Here is a 13,487-nt window from a genome sequence, read left to right as displayed (position 1 = left end):
GCTCCTTACTTACAACATTAAATTATATTCTAATTTATCATGCAGTAGATCTTCAATTTTTGTAGGTTTTGGGTTTTTTTCCAATCAAATTCATAGTGCACTTCAATTTAAATGCAGTGTGGCCAATGCTGTCTGGCCCCTCTGTCCTATGATTGCTGGTGGTCTGCAAATATGTCTGTGATAAGGATCATATATGCACATGCACAGTCTTAGGTCAGAGGCTATGCTTGGCTTGCATGGCCAGTCAGACTGGCCTGCCTGAGGCATGCCTGTTTCTCTAATAAGCAATGGGCAAAGGAATGTGAAACTCCTGTTGCATCTGAAAACTTCCCTCTCTCTTGGCAGATGACAAGGTACTCATGACTTGGGTGGCATTTGTCACAGGTCTACAGCATGGTTTGAAATTGCATTTTTGTTTTGAGCAGGATGTGGCTTAGCTATTCTAACACTGTGTCCCAACAGTAAGAAAGGGAGTGAAGATTTATACTTTTGACATCAGCTCCTCTTGGGTCAGTGGGTTGGTCAGTGTCAATAACAGATTTTGACCAAAGTCTGATAAAGTTGCTAAAAAAGTACCATGAGAAACATCAGTTAAACCTCCTCTGGGCGTCATCTCTGTTCAGTAGGGTATCTGGACTTTGAAAAGAGATGGATGGAGAGCAGTATTTCCTTGATCCTGCAAAATATTTTTTTTCAGTGTCTTTGGTAAAAGTGGGAAAAATCTAATCCATCTTTCTGTCCAACTATAGTAGACCAAACTGGTCCACTGTGACCTTGATACCAGACATTTTTCTTTTAATAATATATGTGTGTAGTACTGAGATGTTCCCATGGAGATTAGCTCTGTGCTGCAGGCCATTAGCTTGTTTCCTTGGTATCAGCGCAGGGCATACTTATCCCTTGGCTTGTCCAAGTTAAAAAATAACATACAGATTGAAGGCTGGCTGAGGGGTTTTCTTTGTTCCTTTGCTGTGAAAGTAGGCAAGATTGTAAAATTTTAGGAAGATCTTTTCAGTAGACAGTATTCAGCCTTGTGTGTGACTTGAGCATAGTTTGGAGCTGGATGAGTATTTGTGAATTTTTCTTTTAAAAAGAAAGCCAAGATTCTTTTTTTTCTTTAAATTCTGATACCTATGACTAGAAGCTCTGAGAGTGCTAGAATCATGGCTAAATCTCTGGAGACAGATGTTTTTTTCTGGTTTTTGTACTTCATCATGGTTAGTTGATGGTGACTAGGATAAATGGAGATAAATTTAAATCTTAAGGAGACAGCAGATGTCTTTTGGGGTAGCAAAAAGACATTCTATTGATAAAGAGCACTATCTTTCTGAAGTAATACATGGATTTTAATTTTACCAATACAGGACAAGGAGGAGAGAAGGTTTTTTTATCTCTTCTGACTTTAAGTTGAAGACAAATAATGTTTCATGCAGCCTCTAGGTGATATTCTGATACCTTGACAATTACAAATTTAGCGAAAAAAGGGGAGTTTGTCCTTCATAAAAGCAACTTGTTTCATTTTCGTTTTAACTAGTAAGAGAAAGCAGACAAGAAAAAACCAAAATCAGCATGTGAGTTTTTTTTTTCTTTTTGTTAACTTAGCTGATTACTAAGGGTATTTTTTCCCTACCGAGTGATTAAGTTTGCATGTTTATGATGATTGCTGCTCTGCCCTGCTGGCAGACCAGTTTGCATTGGAAAAAGCTTGCGTGGCATGAGAAGCTGCTTTGCTTACTCTTACTTCTAATACCAGTATTAGCTTCTTCTAGTCATAAAGGCTATTAATTGTAGAAATTAGGGCAAAGCTTCCCTGACCCACTGTAAGAGCTCAGTGTCTGTCACTGAGAGTAGCAAGAGATACCAGTTTCATGGCTTAATATTTTCCTCTTCTATAACTGATAAAAAGAGAATGACTTGCTAGGCTGCTGCCATTTTCCGAAGTTATAGTTGGGTCTCCTGAGTTTAGATTGGTTTGCTAGAGGGTGTATATATGCCTTGTCCTCACATGGCATCCGAAAAGAGATTTTGAGCAGAAGGTATTTGTACCTGCTGAGTTTTACGCTGCAATTAAATTGTGTGGTTTGATAAAATTTAAGGCAAGGTGAAAACCAACTATAAATTTCTCTAGTTGTAAAAATATGGTGTGTAGACTGTTGCAGTTTTAAGTAAAAGTGGGATTTGTGTTGGTTTCTTCTGTGTTGCTGCTTTTAGATATAACATTTCCCTCTACAGCTATTTTGGTATTTGAAAATAGATTTAATACAAAAGAGAGGCGGAGAGAGAGAGAGAGAATGTTACGAATTAGTTCTCTGTTTCTATCCATCTCTATATAATGAGATTTACAAATTTGCCAAAAGTATTGGCAGGCTGAGTACAACTATTTTTTTAATTGGCAGAAAAATAATTACCCAAATAACCTGTTCTGCTTTTAACTCTCCTTGCTTTGTGTGGTTCAGCATAGTGTACAGTTGCTCTTCTTAGTTTCCTGTTACATAATCACAAAAGTAGATTTGTGTTAATCTCTGTTCACTAATCCCTGCATCCCACAGTTGTTCATCCCTGCTTTTTAGGAAGTTATGATAGTAGAGTTTTGTAATGAGATACTGCATTAAGAATTGATTATTTTTTAAAGATATTTACCAAAAAACTGTAATAATTGTCACTGCTCTAAAACTGAAGACTGCATATTGGGTAAGTTGACAAAAGCCATTTTTTTCTGTAACAGCAACGCAAGAGCAAGTTTGTTTAGAATTCAGAAAATGCAGGAACTCACAGCAAGTGTTGGGGTCAACAAGCTATCAACAATGAGTTATTTCAGATAGTTTTGCAGATTACATTCACTTTCCTTATTTCTCTCTATCCTCTGTTATCACCTACTGTATGTATCAGTTCTATACCTTGTATTTTAAGGTGAGTAGTGTTCAGTAACGAAACAAATAAAACAAGCCTGACTTTTAGGATAATGGGTTTTTGCTTGTTGGTGGTAGACTTTGTAGTCACTGGTGAATACAATTACTCTGTGTGGCTGGTACATTTGCAGGCCTGGAGTTCCCGTGACCATGCAGGCGTTTTCTGAGGAAGACAGGAAGCTGTGGATGGAAGCCTTGGATGGAAAAGAAGCTGTAAGAGTCTTTATTTTATATCTGTCTATGGTGTATTGGAGAAATTCTCTTGCACCCTGCTTCCTGATCCCATTTATACTTTAGTAACCTGAGATTATGTAGTTTGCAAAAGGGTAGATTCGATGAAGAAAGAATAAAAGTAAAATTCAGGAGAGGCGAGTAACTTGGTAAAGTTTGGTGTAGGTAACTGCTAATGCTAATAGCAGAAATTTTTCATTGTAAGGACAGCATTGATTTTATAAATGTTTTCCCATCACAATGATGTTATTGGTATTCTAGAGAATGTCTAATATAACCATGTGTACTTAGCCTTATGCTGACATGCTACATTCCAGTGACAAGACTTGCCTGAGTTACATTATTATGGTATTATTATTATTATTGTTTTTTTTTAAGCTGAATCTAAAAAATCCTTGTCAGTGGGAATGAAGTTGTACTTGAATTTGCTTAATTTCTAGTTTACATCAGGAAATGAGTCTGAACTGCAGAACTGAAACATGCTACAGATTAATCTTACAATCATAAATACTTGTCTTGCAGGCCAAAAATAATGGGTCACATCATATGTTTGTCCCTGGTAATTGGCTACTGGGGATTTTAGCAGTAGGCTTTACTGACATTGTTGTAAAATTCTTGTTTCATCTGCACATCTGTTTATTACCATCAGATGTTGTCTGAGGTGCACTCAGCCAGCTTAAAACTTCTTACACCTTCTGGGAATGCTAGGCTGGGATGTAATTCCCAGGATTTGTCAAAGCAGTTCACAACTGACTGAACTTGAACTGTGGTGAACTAAACTGCAGAGAAACATAGGAACATGGAGCATGTAAATCACAGTTGATTTCTGTGGCTATGCTAACAACCGAGATTGTTCTGCTCCCCAGGGGACTGAGATTTTTCTTTGGTTTTTGTATTTACATCCTTAAAAAGTGCAATTATCTACTTTCTGAGGGGGCACAGACCTCTGGTCCTGCTGTTAGAGCTGTTGTTGTTAGAGGTGATACTTTCTAACTGTAAACAACTCTATTTGTGCCTATTGGGCATTAAGATTGGGGGTGTATGGTTTCTGGTTTCTTAAGATTCTTTAAAATAATTTGTCTTTTTACTCTTTTTATGTTAGCTGTTCATCAATACGAATAGAGCAAATGCAAAACGAGAGGGAAGTAAGTATTTGAATTACTATTAAAGCTGGTTTTTGTTAACATTTTACAGCTGAGAAAGGCAAAAGTAAATGTTTTTTCTGTGGATCTAACATAATTAAATATTTTATTTTTAATCTCAGATTTTGAGTATACTTTGTGGATTTTGTAATTAATGAGTTTTCCAGTAACTCAGTTTAGTACGTATGTAAGAATTGTAGGAGTGGACATAAGCTACAGAAACAGTCTGATTTTGCTAATTTATCCTGGAAATTGACTCAAAAAAGAGTTAATTTCTATGTAAATGCATCACATTTCCTAATCCAGATTGTGTGTACACATCTGTTAGAACACATAAGTATGGTTTTAAAAGCAATCACAGCTGACGACATAATGGTCAGCATAAAACCTGACTGAGCATATTTAAAATGTAAACCATAATATGGGAGTAGAGAAGATGTCTTTCTTTAAATGATGCTAGCTTTCTTCTCTTAGCAAAGTGTATGAGTGAAAACAGTTCTTGCATTATCAGGGAATTTGTTTTTTTTTAATAATTATTATTATAAATTATTGCTTGAAGCTGGATCCTGGTGTTGTTAATAAAAGTTTTTCCAACGATATTTATTTTTGTGGTGCAAGACCAGGTCTCCAGGAGCAAGAAGGCCAGATGTTTGGGGGAAGGGCAGTTTTGCAATATAAGCCTTCAAATGAAGTTTTGATGTGAAAAAGAAGAAGAATAAGATAGGAACAACAGATGAATTCTGGAACTCAGATGTTGTCCTGTTAATACATCTGCTTTTGTGCAGTCAGATCATTAGCTGCTGTGAAATGATATACATGTGTCCCATATCTAGTGTGGGAATTTTTTGGCTTGGGGTAGGACTCAGTAAAAGCCCTGCTGTTGATCATTATGTTTTTTTCTTTGTAAGTACTTCCTCGTTCCATTTTGTTAACTCTCTCAGATGTTGTCGATGTTGCAGCAAGTACTGTTAAATTCCATTTTGCATCTGCCAACATGCGTACCTAATCAGAGATCCCATTCTTCAAAGGGTGCTGCTGTGAACAGATTCAGTGAAGCCATTACCACCAGATTGAGCCTTTTCTTGGGCTAGGCAGAGTTGTGAAAGAGAAAAGGGGAATGAATTTTCTCTAGAAAAAGTGATCAAGTATTCCCATTCCAGAATATTTACAGTTTTGCTGGAGAAGCCCTAGTTATGCAGTTAAGTCCAGCCTTATTTTTGAGTGAGGGACAGTAATTCTACTGGTGCTTTACAACTTTTCAAGCTCTTTTTTTTTTTTTTCCCCCTTGTAGGTGCGCAGTTGGATAAGATGGGGTTCACCATCATCAAAAAGTGCATCAGTGCTGTTGAAACACGAGGTAATGATCAATTCGACCTGTTTGTGGAGAGGGTGGAGCAGCTGGCCTGCTCTTTGAAGAATCCCTGTGTGATCCAGTCTCCTGGAGATATCTGGGAAAGACATAACTTGGTAGATATTACACTGACCACGACAGGAGTTTCCTTCTGTCCAGTTCCAGTCATTTGTAGTATTTCTTCTATTTGTAATTTCTTCAGGCTTTCCCTCAAGAAATGTGTTTTCAAGAACTGCTTGAAGGGGTAATAGCACTGTCTTGACAAAGGAAGCCAATGTTTGTGCAAAGCAGCTGAGAAAAATCCCTGTGTCCTGTAGGCGATTTCTGTACCTTTGTTTTGCTTTTGAAACAGACTGATTTACTAATCCATTTGTGGACTTTGAGTGGAGTTTTTCTGTTTAGTCACTTAGAAGAACAAGAGCTGAGCAGGGAAGTGAATTTGTTGGAATTTGTTTGGTGGAATTTGTTTTGCAACAGGGACAAGATGCTATCAGATTTACTATTTCATATATTCATTGTTGTCTCCAAAATTGGAGACAGAACAGAAAGGTCAGTATGCAGATAATTTTCAAGAGGCAGTTGGGATTATGGTTGTGGAGAGGCTGTGTCACAGACTCTGCGTAACTTGGCCACTGGGTATGATCAGCTTTTGATATTGCTGCCCTGTGAGGAGAAAGCAATAGACAGGCTGAAATGGGAGGTGACCAGCGACACTATGGCTCACTGTGTTTTATATGGTATTGTGTGGAGAACCTGCTTGCTTAGCTGTAATTTTTTTTTTTTTTCTAAAAAAAGAGATGGATATGAAAATAGGTACTTGTTGATGGTGTATTCCTTAGTTTGCTAAAAGAGATGTTGAAATTGCTCCGTGTAGATTTTGTTTTTCTCCTAAATTGTTGACCTTCCTTCACTTCTCCCAAGGGAGATTGATGATTTTTTAGGATTTATATCTTTTTTTTTCTAGAGATTTGAGCATTGCACAGGGTAAAATATTTGTATCTTTTTTTCCTGTATCCCAGTCCAGCTTAAATAAGATAAATCAAAAGAAGAATGGGTTGTTGACACTTCCTGCCAATGCAGGATCTTACTTAAAAGCTGTATCTTCCATGTATGCACTTTACTATACAATATTATTAGTAAGAACGATCAGCCTCCATGATACTGAGAATTTAGCATTTAAACAGCAAGAACTATCTGAAATCGTTTTTCTCTTGGCCTTTTTTGTTATCAGTCCTGTGTGATGCATTAAAGATGTTATTCCAGATTAGACCATATTCTGTCTGGTGTTATTTTTGTTCATTCTGTTCTTTTGAATATTTTTCAAATAGGGTTTGCCTGTCTCATCACTTCAAAATTTCAGTTACTGGCATTTACAATCTGAATATTTCAGCTGGGAAATACTGCAGATAAAGCTGGCATCCTACAGATAAGTTGCCTTCACTGCAGAATCCCACTTTGAAATAGACTGGATCTCTTCTCTTTGCAGTGGATGAAGCAGATTTTATGAAAAGGGTAGCATGTGGTCACGTAGTGAAAAGCTGGTTTTGTTCTGTAGCACAGTGACCAGCTACCTTACAATACCTTATGAGTCATGCTTACTGAAAGCAGTGTGGAGTTTACTGTGTGTTCAGATAGTTCTCTTTAAGTAGTGTCTCTTTTCTTTCTTTGATAATCTGCTGTAAAAGTGAAACAAGAACATGATTGTGAAAAAATTGTGAGCACTTTCTTCATGAAATGGCTATTAGGAAAAATGGGGTAGATACGTGATTTCTTCTCACTGTGGGTGGGTAGGTTAAATTGAGTGGTGGTTCAAGTCCACCATGTCCTTTAGGTATTGATTTGTGGCTGCCCCGTCCCCGGCAGTGTTCAAGGCCAGGTTGGATGGGGCTTTGAGCAACCTGGTCTAGTGGAAGGTGTCTCTGCCCATGGCAGGTGGTTAGAACAAGGTGATCTTTAAGGTCCCTTCCAAACCAAAACATTATATGATTCTGTGATTTAGGTGTATGTAAGATAGTGCAAAATATATGTGTAAGCTCACCTAATACTGTTGTTTGGAACAGATGATAAACTTTCATGTGCTAGAAGCACATGTCCCTGTAGCGGGATCTGCCCTGAAGTGTAGTTTGGAAGAGAATTAAAGTTACCAAAGTTAGCTGCAGTATTTTCTGTCTTTGGAGACCTTGCAGCTTCACTATTCCTTGCACACAGCCTTTGTAAGACCTGCAGTCAATAGTGCCTTGTGGTAATTATTAAAAATGAAATTGATTTTTTTTTCTATTAATTTTGGTTTGGGGAGCACTTAGAAAAATAAAGTCAGTATTCAATAAATATTTATTTTTCCAGAGCTTCAAGAATGGCTTTAGGTGAGGTACTGCTACCTTCCAGGAACTCAGCAATCCACATAGCTCTGTTTCAATGAAATTGATTCATCCACTGTATTTCAAGCAGTTGTTGATGATTTTCTGTTTACCTAATGCTGAACTTAACATCAACTGCGTTTTTTTTTTTTTTAAATGCTCTTAAATAAACAAGACTAACTAAAATCCTGACTTCATCCAAGAGACTAACTGAAGCATTCCTAAAGGATCAGTTTCTGTGCTCTGCAGGACATCTGCTGAACTATACAAATGGAGGGCTAGGAGGACGTTCAGTTGTTTGCCTCATAAAGGTTTGGCCAAATAGTTGTACAATGAAGACAATAAATCCGTCTTTCAGATTGCAGATTTTATATCTATGCTTGTTCTTAAATCAGTTTTTACTTGATTATTTTACTTTAATGATAACACATCAAAGCAAGTTATGTTCGGCAGAAGAAAACAGGACAGATGCCTCTTCAGAGACTGTGCTTGTGTGCCATGTTTTTATCTCTTTTAATCATAATGGGTGTGAGGTTGGCGTGGGTGGAAAGAGAGGACAGTCTAGTGTGGGTGGAAACTGAGAATAGTCTTGTCATGTCATAGCAGAAAAAGTCTGGTATTCGGAGAGAGAAGAGTGTAGCAGAGATACTGAACATAAACTTGTCAATGGCTGGATCATTTTTTCTCAGTTAAGTTCCCTTTTATAAAGCCAAGAAGGAAATTATTTGCTCTGAATGAATAGAAGAATTGAAGGCAGTGTCTTGATTAAGATGCATGTAAGCTTCTGATTCAGCATTGTCTTGTCAGACATTGGCTGTGCTTTACCCGATAAGAAATGCTGAGGCATCAAGATAGGCAGCCTGTCTCTCACATGCTAAACACGATGCTGGCTGCATGCACACCTGTGTTTTGTCTCTTCAGAGAACATTTGGGGATTCTTCAGTTTATTTTATTTTAATTCTTATTCTTTAGTGTTTAATTTATGCAACGGGATAAAAGTTTATAAAAACATCAAAGGGCTGTTTGTTCTGGTAGTAAAGATTGTGCATGTTTTTGTGTGCAAGGAGTTGGTTGTACCTTCTGTGAGGATGTGGTAGGTGTTTGTCTTGATTTTACAGCTACCAGAGCTGCTAATTTGAGCTGCAGAGAGAGATGGCAGCATTGAGCTGTCTGTCCATTCTGCTCATGAGACAAAAAGATGGTGAGGAGGAAGTAGAAAACCTTTTCACATACCAAACAAAGTGGCAGTCCCTTGAATTTAGGGTGTCACTTGTACAGCTGTTTCTGTACTATGCACTTCAATTATAAAAAGTTGTATTTGCAGCTGTTCTACTAGTCTGTGTCAGCCCCATGTACAGTGCCAGCCACAAAGTAAACTTCCCTACATACCTTGCTTACAATAGTATAAATTCCTGTTTTATTTACAGTACCTTATTTTTGTAAGCATATTTCACAGATCATGTACCTATGCCAAATTCCAGTATCAGACAGCCAAACATCTTGAGATAATGTAAATCTGAAGGAAATTATGCCATGGGGCTTTACTGCTCAATTTTGCTAATAGTGACTGGTTGAGTCGGCAGACATAGCATCTGAACCCCTCAACGTTTTAATCAGTGGTAAGCTCTTCCCTGCAATGAGTCATCTTGTCAATTGTGTTCTGTAAATGCCAAGCATTATCAGTCTTGGATACTCTAAAGATCTGAAATGTGCAGATTAAAACAGAAATGGTACTGTCTCAAACCAGGTTTGTATATTTTAAACATCATTTAAAGGTACATTTAAAGGTATAATTTAGAACTGTGTTGAAATATTAATTCCTCTTTGCACTTCTTGATGTCTGGTAGCAATTAGCTGTGCTTTTTTCAGGTTGATGAATTTGAAACTGATCAATTATCTGATAATTGCTATCACAGACTCATGATTATTGCTGGAGGATTGTTTTGGTTTCAATACTGCCATCATTTCAGAGACCTTTGTATATCAGGTCTGTTTTAATATTGAGTAGTAGTTTCTGTGGCTTGCCTTTAATTATTTTTAAGCCCATAAATGTATGTTTGGGGTCAGCACAGTTTGGTTCCCCCTAGTTTTAATGTCAGAAGCAGGGAAAGTTACTAAACAACCTCTGAGATAAGCAAAAGCTGAGCTGTATTTGACTGTGACAGTATTTCTTCAGCTTTTTAGCTTCTTGCATATGATGCAGAAGGCTTCTTCTCTGGTACTAAAAGTAGTAGAGGATATTGTATATAAAAAAAAAAAGTGTGATGCATTTTGGCAGAGCATTTAAAGCTTGGTGTTACTTTTGTACCAGAATTTTCCTGGACATCTCTGAGAAATTGGAAGTAAAAAAATAATTGCTGCTCTCAGGACAGATTCCTGCTTCATCCTTGTTTGGAGTGAATCAAGAACTATGGTGGTGTTTGGGTTTGCTTTATTTTGTAGTGTTGACATTCTTTAAGTGGTCTATAGCATGCTGTGACATGATCATTAGAAAACTTACTTGGTTGAGTTGATAACCTCCGGTTTTGAGAAGAATGGTGTTGTGGCCACATGGCTGCTTTTTTGTGGTTCTTTCTTTTGTGCACAGCTAAACTGCAAACATACTCTAGTATTGTGGGTCTTGATGACCACAGATGAAATAATAGAGATCTGGCTTTTTCTGTTAATTTGAGCAAGCTCTGAACATGGCATCTAGCTTGAGACAGCATCATTACAGTGGTGCCTGCAGCCCGGGGAAGTAAGAGGGCCAGTTTTGCCCAGGTTGAGCAACCAAGAGAATTAAGAGCTGCTGACATAGCCAGTCAGCTTCCCATTGGGACTGAGGATGGAGCAGTGCTAACAGGAAGGAATCTGCAGATTGTGTGAGGAAGAGAAGGGGATGAAAGAAGAAGGAAAAGATGTAGCTAGGCTTGGCAGTAAGAGGTAGAAAATGCAAAGTTCCCTCCACCGCATTGAGAATTATTGCTGTATATTATGGTTGTGTGACAGTAATTCATTAAAAGGCTAATGATTTTTACATACTTCATCTAGTATTTATTTTAGAAGAAACTTTTTCTCATACGACTGGTTTTAATTTTCCTGCTGTGGTTGGAACAGTTTGGTATCGAAACTGGGAACTCTCCACAAGTCTTCCTTTGTTGAAGGATATTTTGAATAAGAATACCACATAATCTGTTATTTGAAAAATTTTCCTTGGACTAAAAGCACAGGTATTTTGTGGCATTTCTACTCTTCCAGGCCAATATGAATATAGAGGTAGAGCACTGTGGTGTCTGTAGATGGCTACTTATTTATGTGGCCTCTCAAACGTTTTGTGTCGGCTTCAGGATTGTAATATTTCACCTCCCACTAAGTGGGCTCTGAAACAATGCAGCAAAGACAAAGGCATACCTAATTTTGCCCTTTTCCTTGCCTACTCCTTCTCTCCCTCCCATTTTCATTTAATTTATTTTCATAGTTGTGCTTCCCTGGGGATAAAACGGGGTGTGGTAAAGGAAGGCAAAAGCAGTGGAAGTGTGTGTGGGACGAAAGGACACAGGAATGACAGGAAAGTGATCCAGAGTTCACATGAAATTAGAGTAGGGGACTGAAGATATTATGCTGGTTATGGTATCTGTGTTCATCCCAAGCACACCGAGAAGTACTGATTTGAGTAACCTGTAGTGGTGCCTCTGGACATAACTAGTAAGTGTACCACAGTGGGTTGGAATAAGGTCTTGTATCTTAAATGAAAAGCATTTATGAACTTGAAAAAGCATTGATTTTGAGGACTGGGAATAGGCTCAAGTTTTTCTTTATCCAAACTCTTTTTGTCAGCCACATATTTGGAAGAAGGCAAAATTAAGTTTAGTAAAGAAATCTTAATTTAGCAGTTGTTGGTTTAGTTCTTGTGTTATTAGAATATAGATGCTGATGTATCCAAAATATCATTTAAAAAATCTGAAAATCTGTCATTTAAAAAATCTGTTTTCTTTTTTGTTTGTTTGTGTGTGTTTGGCTGTTTGTTTGTTTTCTAAGCAATGGTTTGTCCTTGTTTGCTTCTACTCCCAGTTTCTGAAGTGGAATTGAGGTACACAAAACCTTTATCAAAACATAACATGAACTTATCTTAAAAACGCAGAACAAAAGGGTTCTTGCAATACTTTATTTATAATGCTGTTCTCGCAGCTGACTGCCTTTGAGGCATTTGTTGCCAGGGGAAATGCTTTAATGCTAAATTTGGCTGAGGTTGATCTTCTGTCTTTTTTTTCTTTTCTCTTTTTGTGTAATAGGTATAAATGACCAAGGATTGTACAGAGTTGTGGGGGTGAGTTCAAAGGTCCAGAGACTTCTGAGTTTGTTGATGGGTATGCCTCTATTTTACAAATATCATTTTTTCAATATTTTATGTTGTTTTACTGTCAATACTTAGTTTTAAAAGCATCTGCCTGTACTTGTTGTTTATGTGGGCCAAGACTAGTTTGCTTTAGTCCATGAAAATAAACTCCGTATCACTGCAAGTTCCCCTGGGTTAGCAAGACCAAGATGAGTTGGTAGGAATAAACGAATAGAACTGCTATGGGACATGTAGGAGCAAACCGTGGGCTTTGTGCAAGGTTGATATAAGTGGGGTTGAAGCAGCCTAAGTTGACAGGTCTGACCAGAAAATCCAAAATACCAAATTCAGGAAAGTTTGAAGATTATTGTTTCATTGTTTGAAGTTGCCACCTTTCTTCTCCCTTGTCTAAGACATACAGTTGTATGTGCCCCTATGTGTCTTTAGCTAATCACTGAGCAAAAGAAGACATTTAGTTTAAGCCTGCTGGCAAAGAGCTCTTTGGTTTAAGAGGAGGAATGTGATACATGTATTAATAATAACTATGTGCCAGGGCGGGAGACAGATGGAGAAAGGATTTGTTTTTATAAACTTAGTAGTATAGTTCTTATATGTGGGTAACATCTTAGACTCTCTTATACCTAGTTAGCATTTAGATTTTTTGATTCATAAAATTATTCTCAGAAACTTTTTTCTCCCTTTTCTTTCTGGAAAATTTGATGCATCTTTAGTCCCAGTGACTGTAGTTCTCTTGCCACTCTGCTGTCCCTAGGGGAGGGAGGAAAGGAAAGAAAATAGAAGTATTGGCACCTGGATGAAATCCCTTGTCTGCCTGATATCTCTCACCAAAGTTGTAGCTATGACTGCAAGATGCGCCGTGTTTCCCAATTCCTTGTCCTGAGCACTGACAGAACATGCAGTCAGACAAGACCACTGGGATTAGTTCGTTTTTATAGCTTCCAAACCTGTCACTTGACAGCAAAGGTCTGATTCTCAGGGATTCATTGGTATGCAAAGAAGCTTGTTTGCAGTTTGCACCAGGCTCTTCTCCAGAACCATGCATGCTCCATCTGTGCTGATAACACAGTGTTCTTTGGCACTGCAAACTGGAGGAAGCCAGAAAGTGAATTCATTTCATTACCCCAGACATTATGTGAATGACAAAGCGCTTTTATATTATAT

General features: G+C 37.7%; 1 protein-coding gene across 4 annotated transcripts in view; it reads left to right on the top strand.

The window, feature by feature from the left end:
• ARHGAP10 (Rho GTPase activating protein 10) overlaps positions 1-13,487 on the top strand; it is a 153,317-nt gene that overhangs the window by 74,010 nt on the left and 65,820 nt on the right. For 2 of the 4 annotated variants that reach the window (XM_062602770.1, XM_062602768.1), the window contains 4 exons: positions 3,041-3,122; positions 4,243-4,285; positions 5,574-5,639; positions 12,262-12,336. In XM_062602770.1, coding sequence (XP_062458754.1) covers positions 3,041-3,122; positions 4,243-4,285; positions 5,574-5,639; positions 12,262-12,336 — 266 coding nt within the window. The remainder of the gene's footprint in view (positions 1-3,040; positions 3,123-4,242; positions 4,286-5,573; positions 5,640-12,261; positions 12,337-13,487) is intronic. The other 2 variants (XM_062602769.1, XM_062602771.1) reach the window with 2 other exon arrangements.

Source organism: Pezoporus occidentalis, unplaced genomic scaffold (genome assembly GCF_034315485.1).
Source record: "Pezoporus occidentalis ecotype Australia unplaced genomic scaffold, CSIRO_AGI_Poc_V1 ctg79, whole genome shotgun sequence".
NCBI classification, from domain to species: Eukaryota; Metazoa; Chordata; class Aves; order Psittaciformes; family Psittacidae; genus Pezoporus; species Pezoporus occidentalis.
The sequence above is the reverse complement of the archived record's forward strand: the minus strand, read 5'-3'. Positions and strand labels throughout refer to the sequence as shown.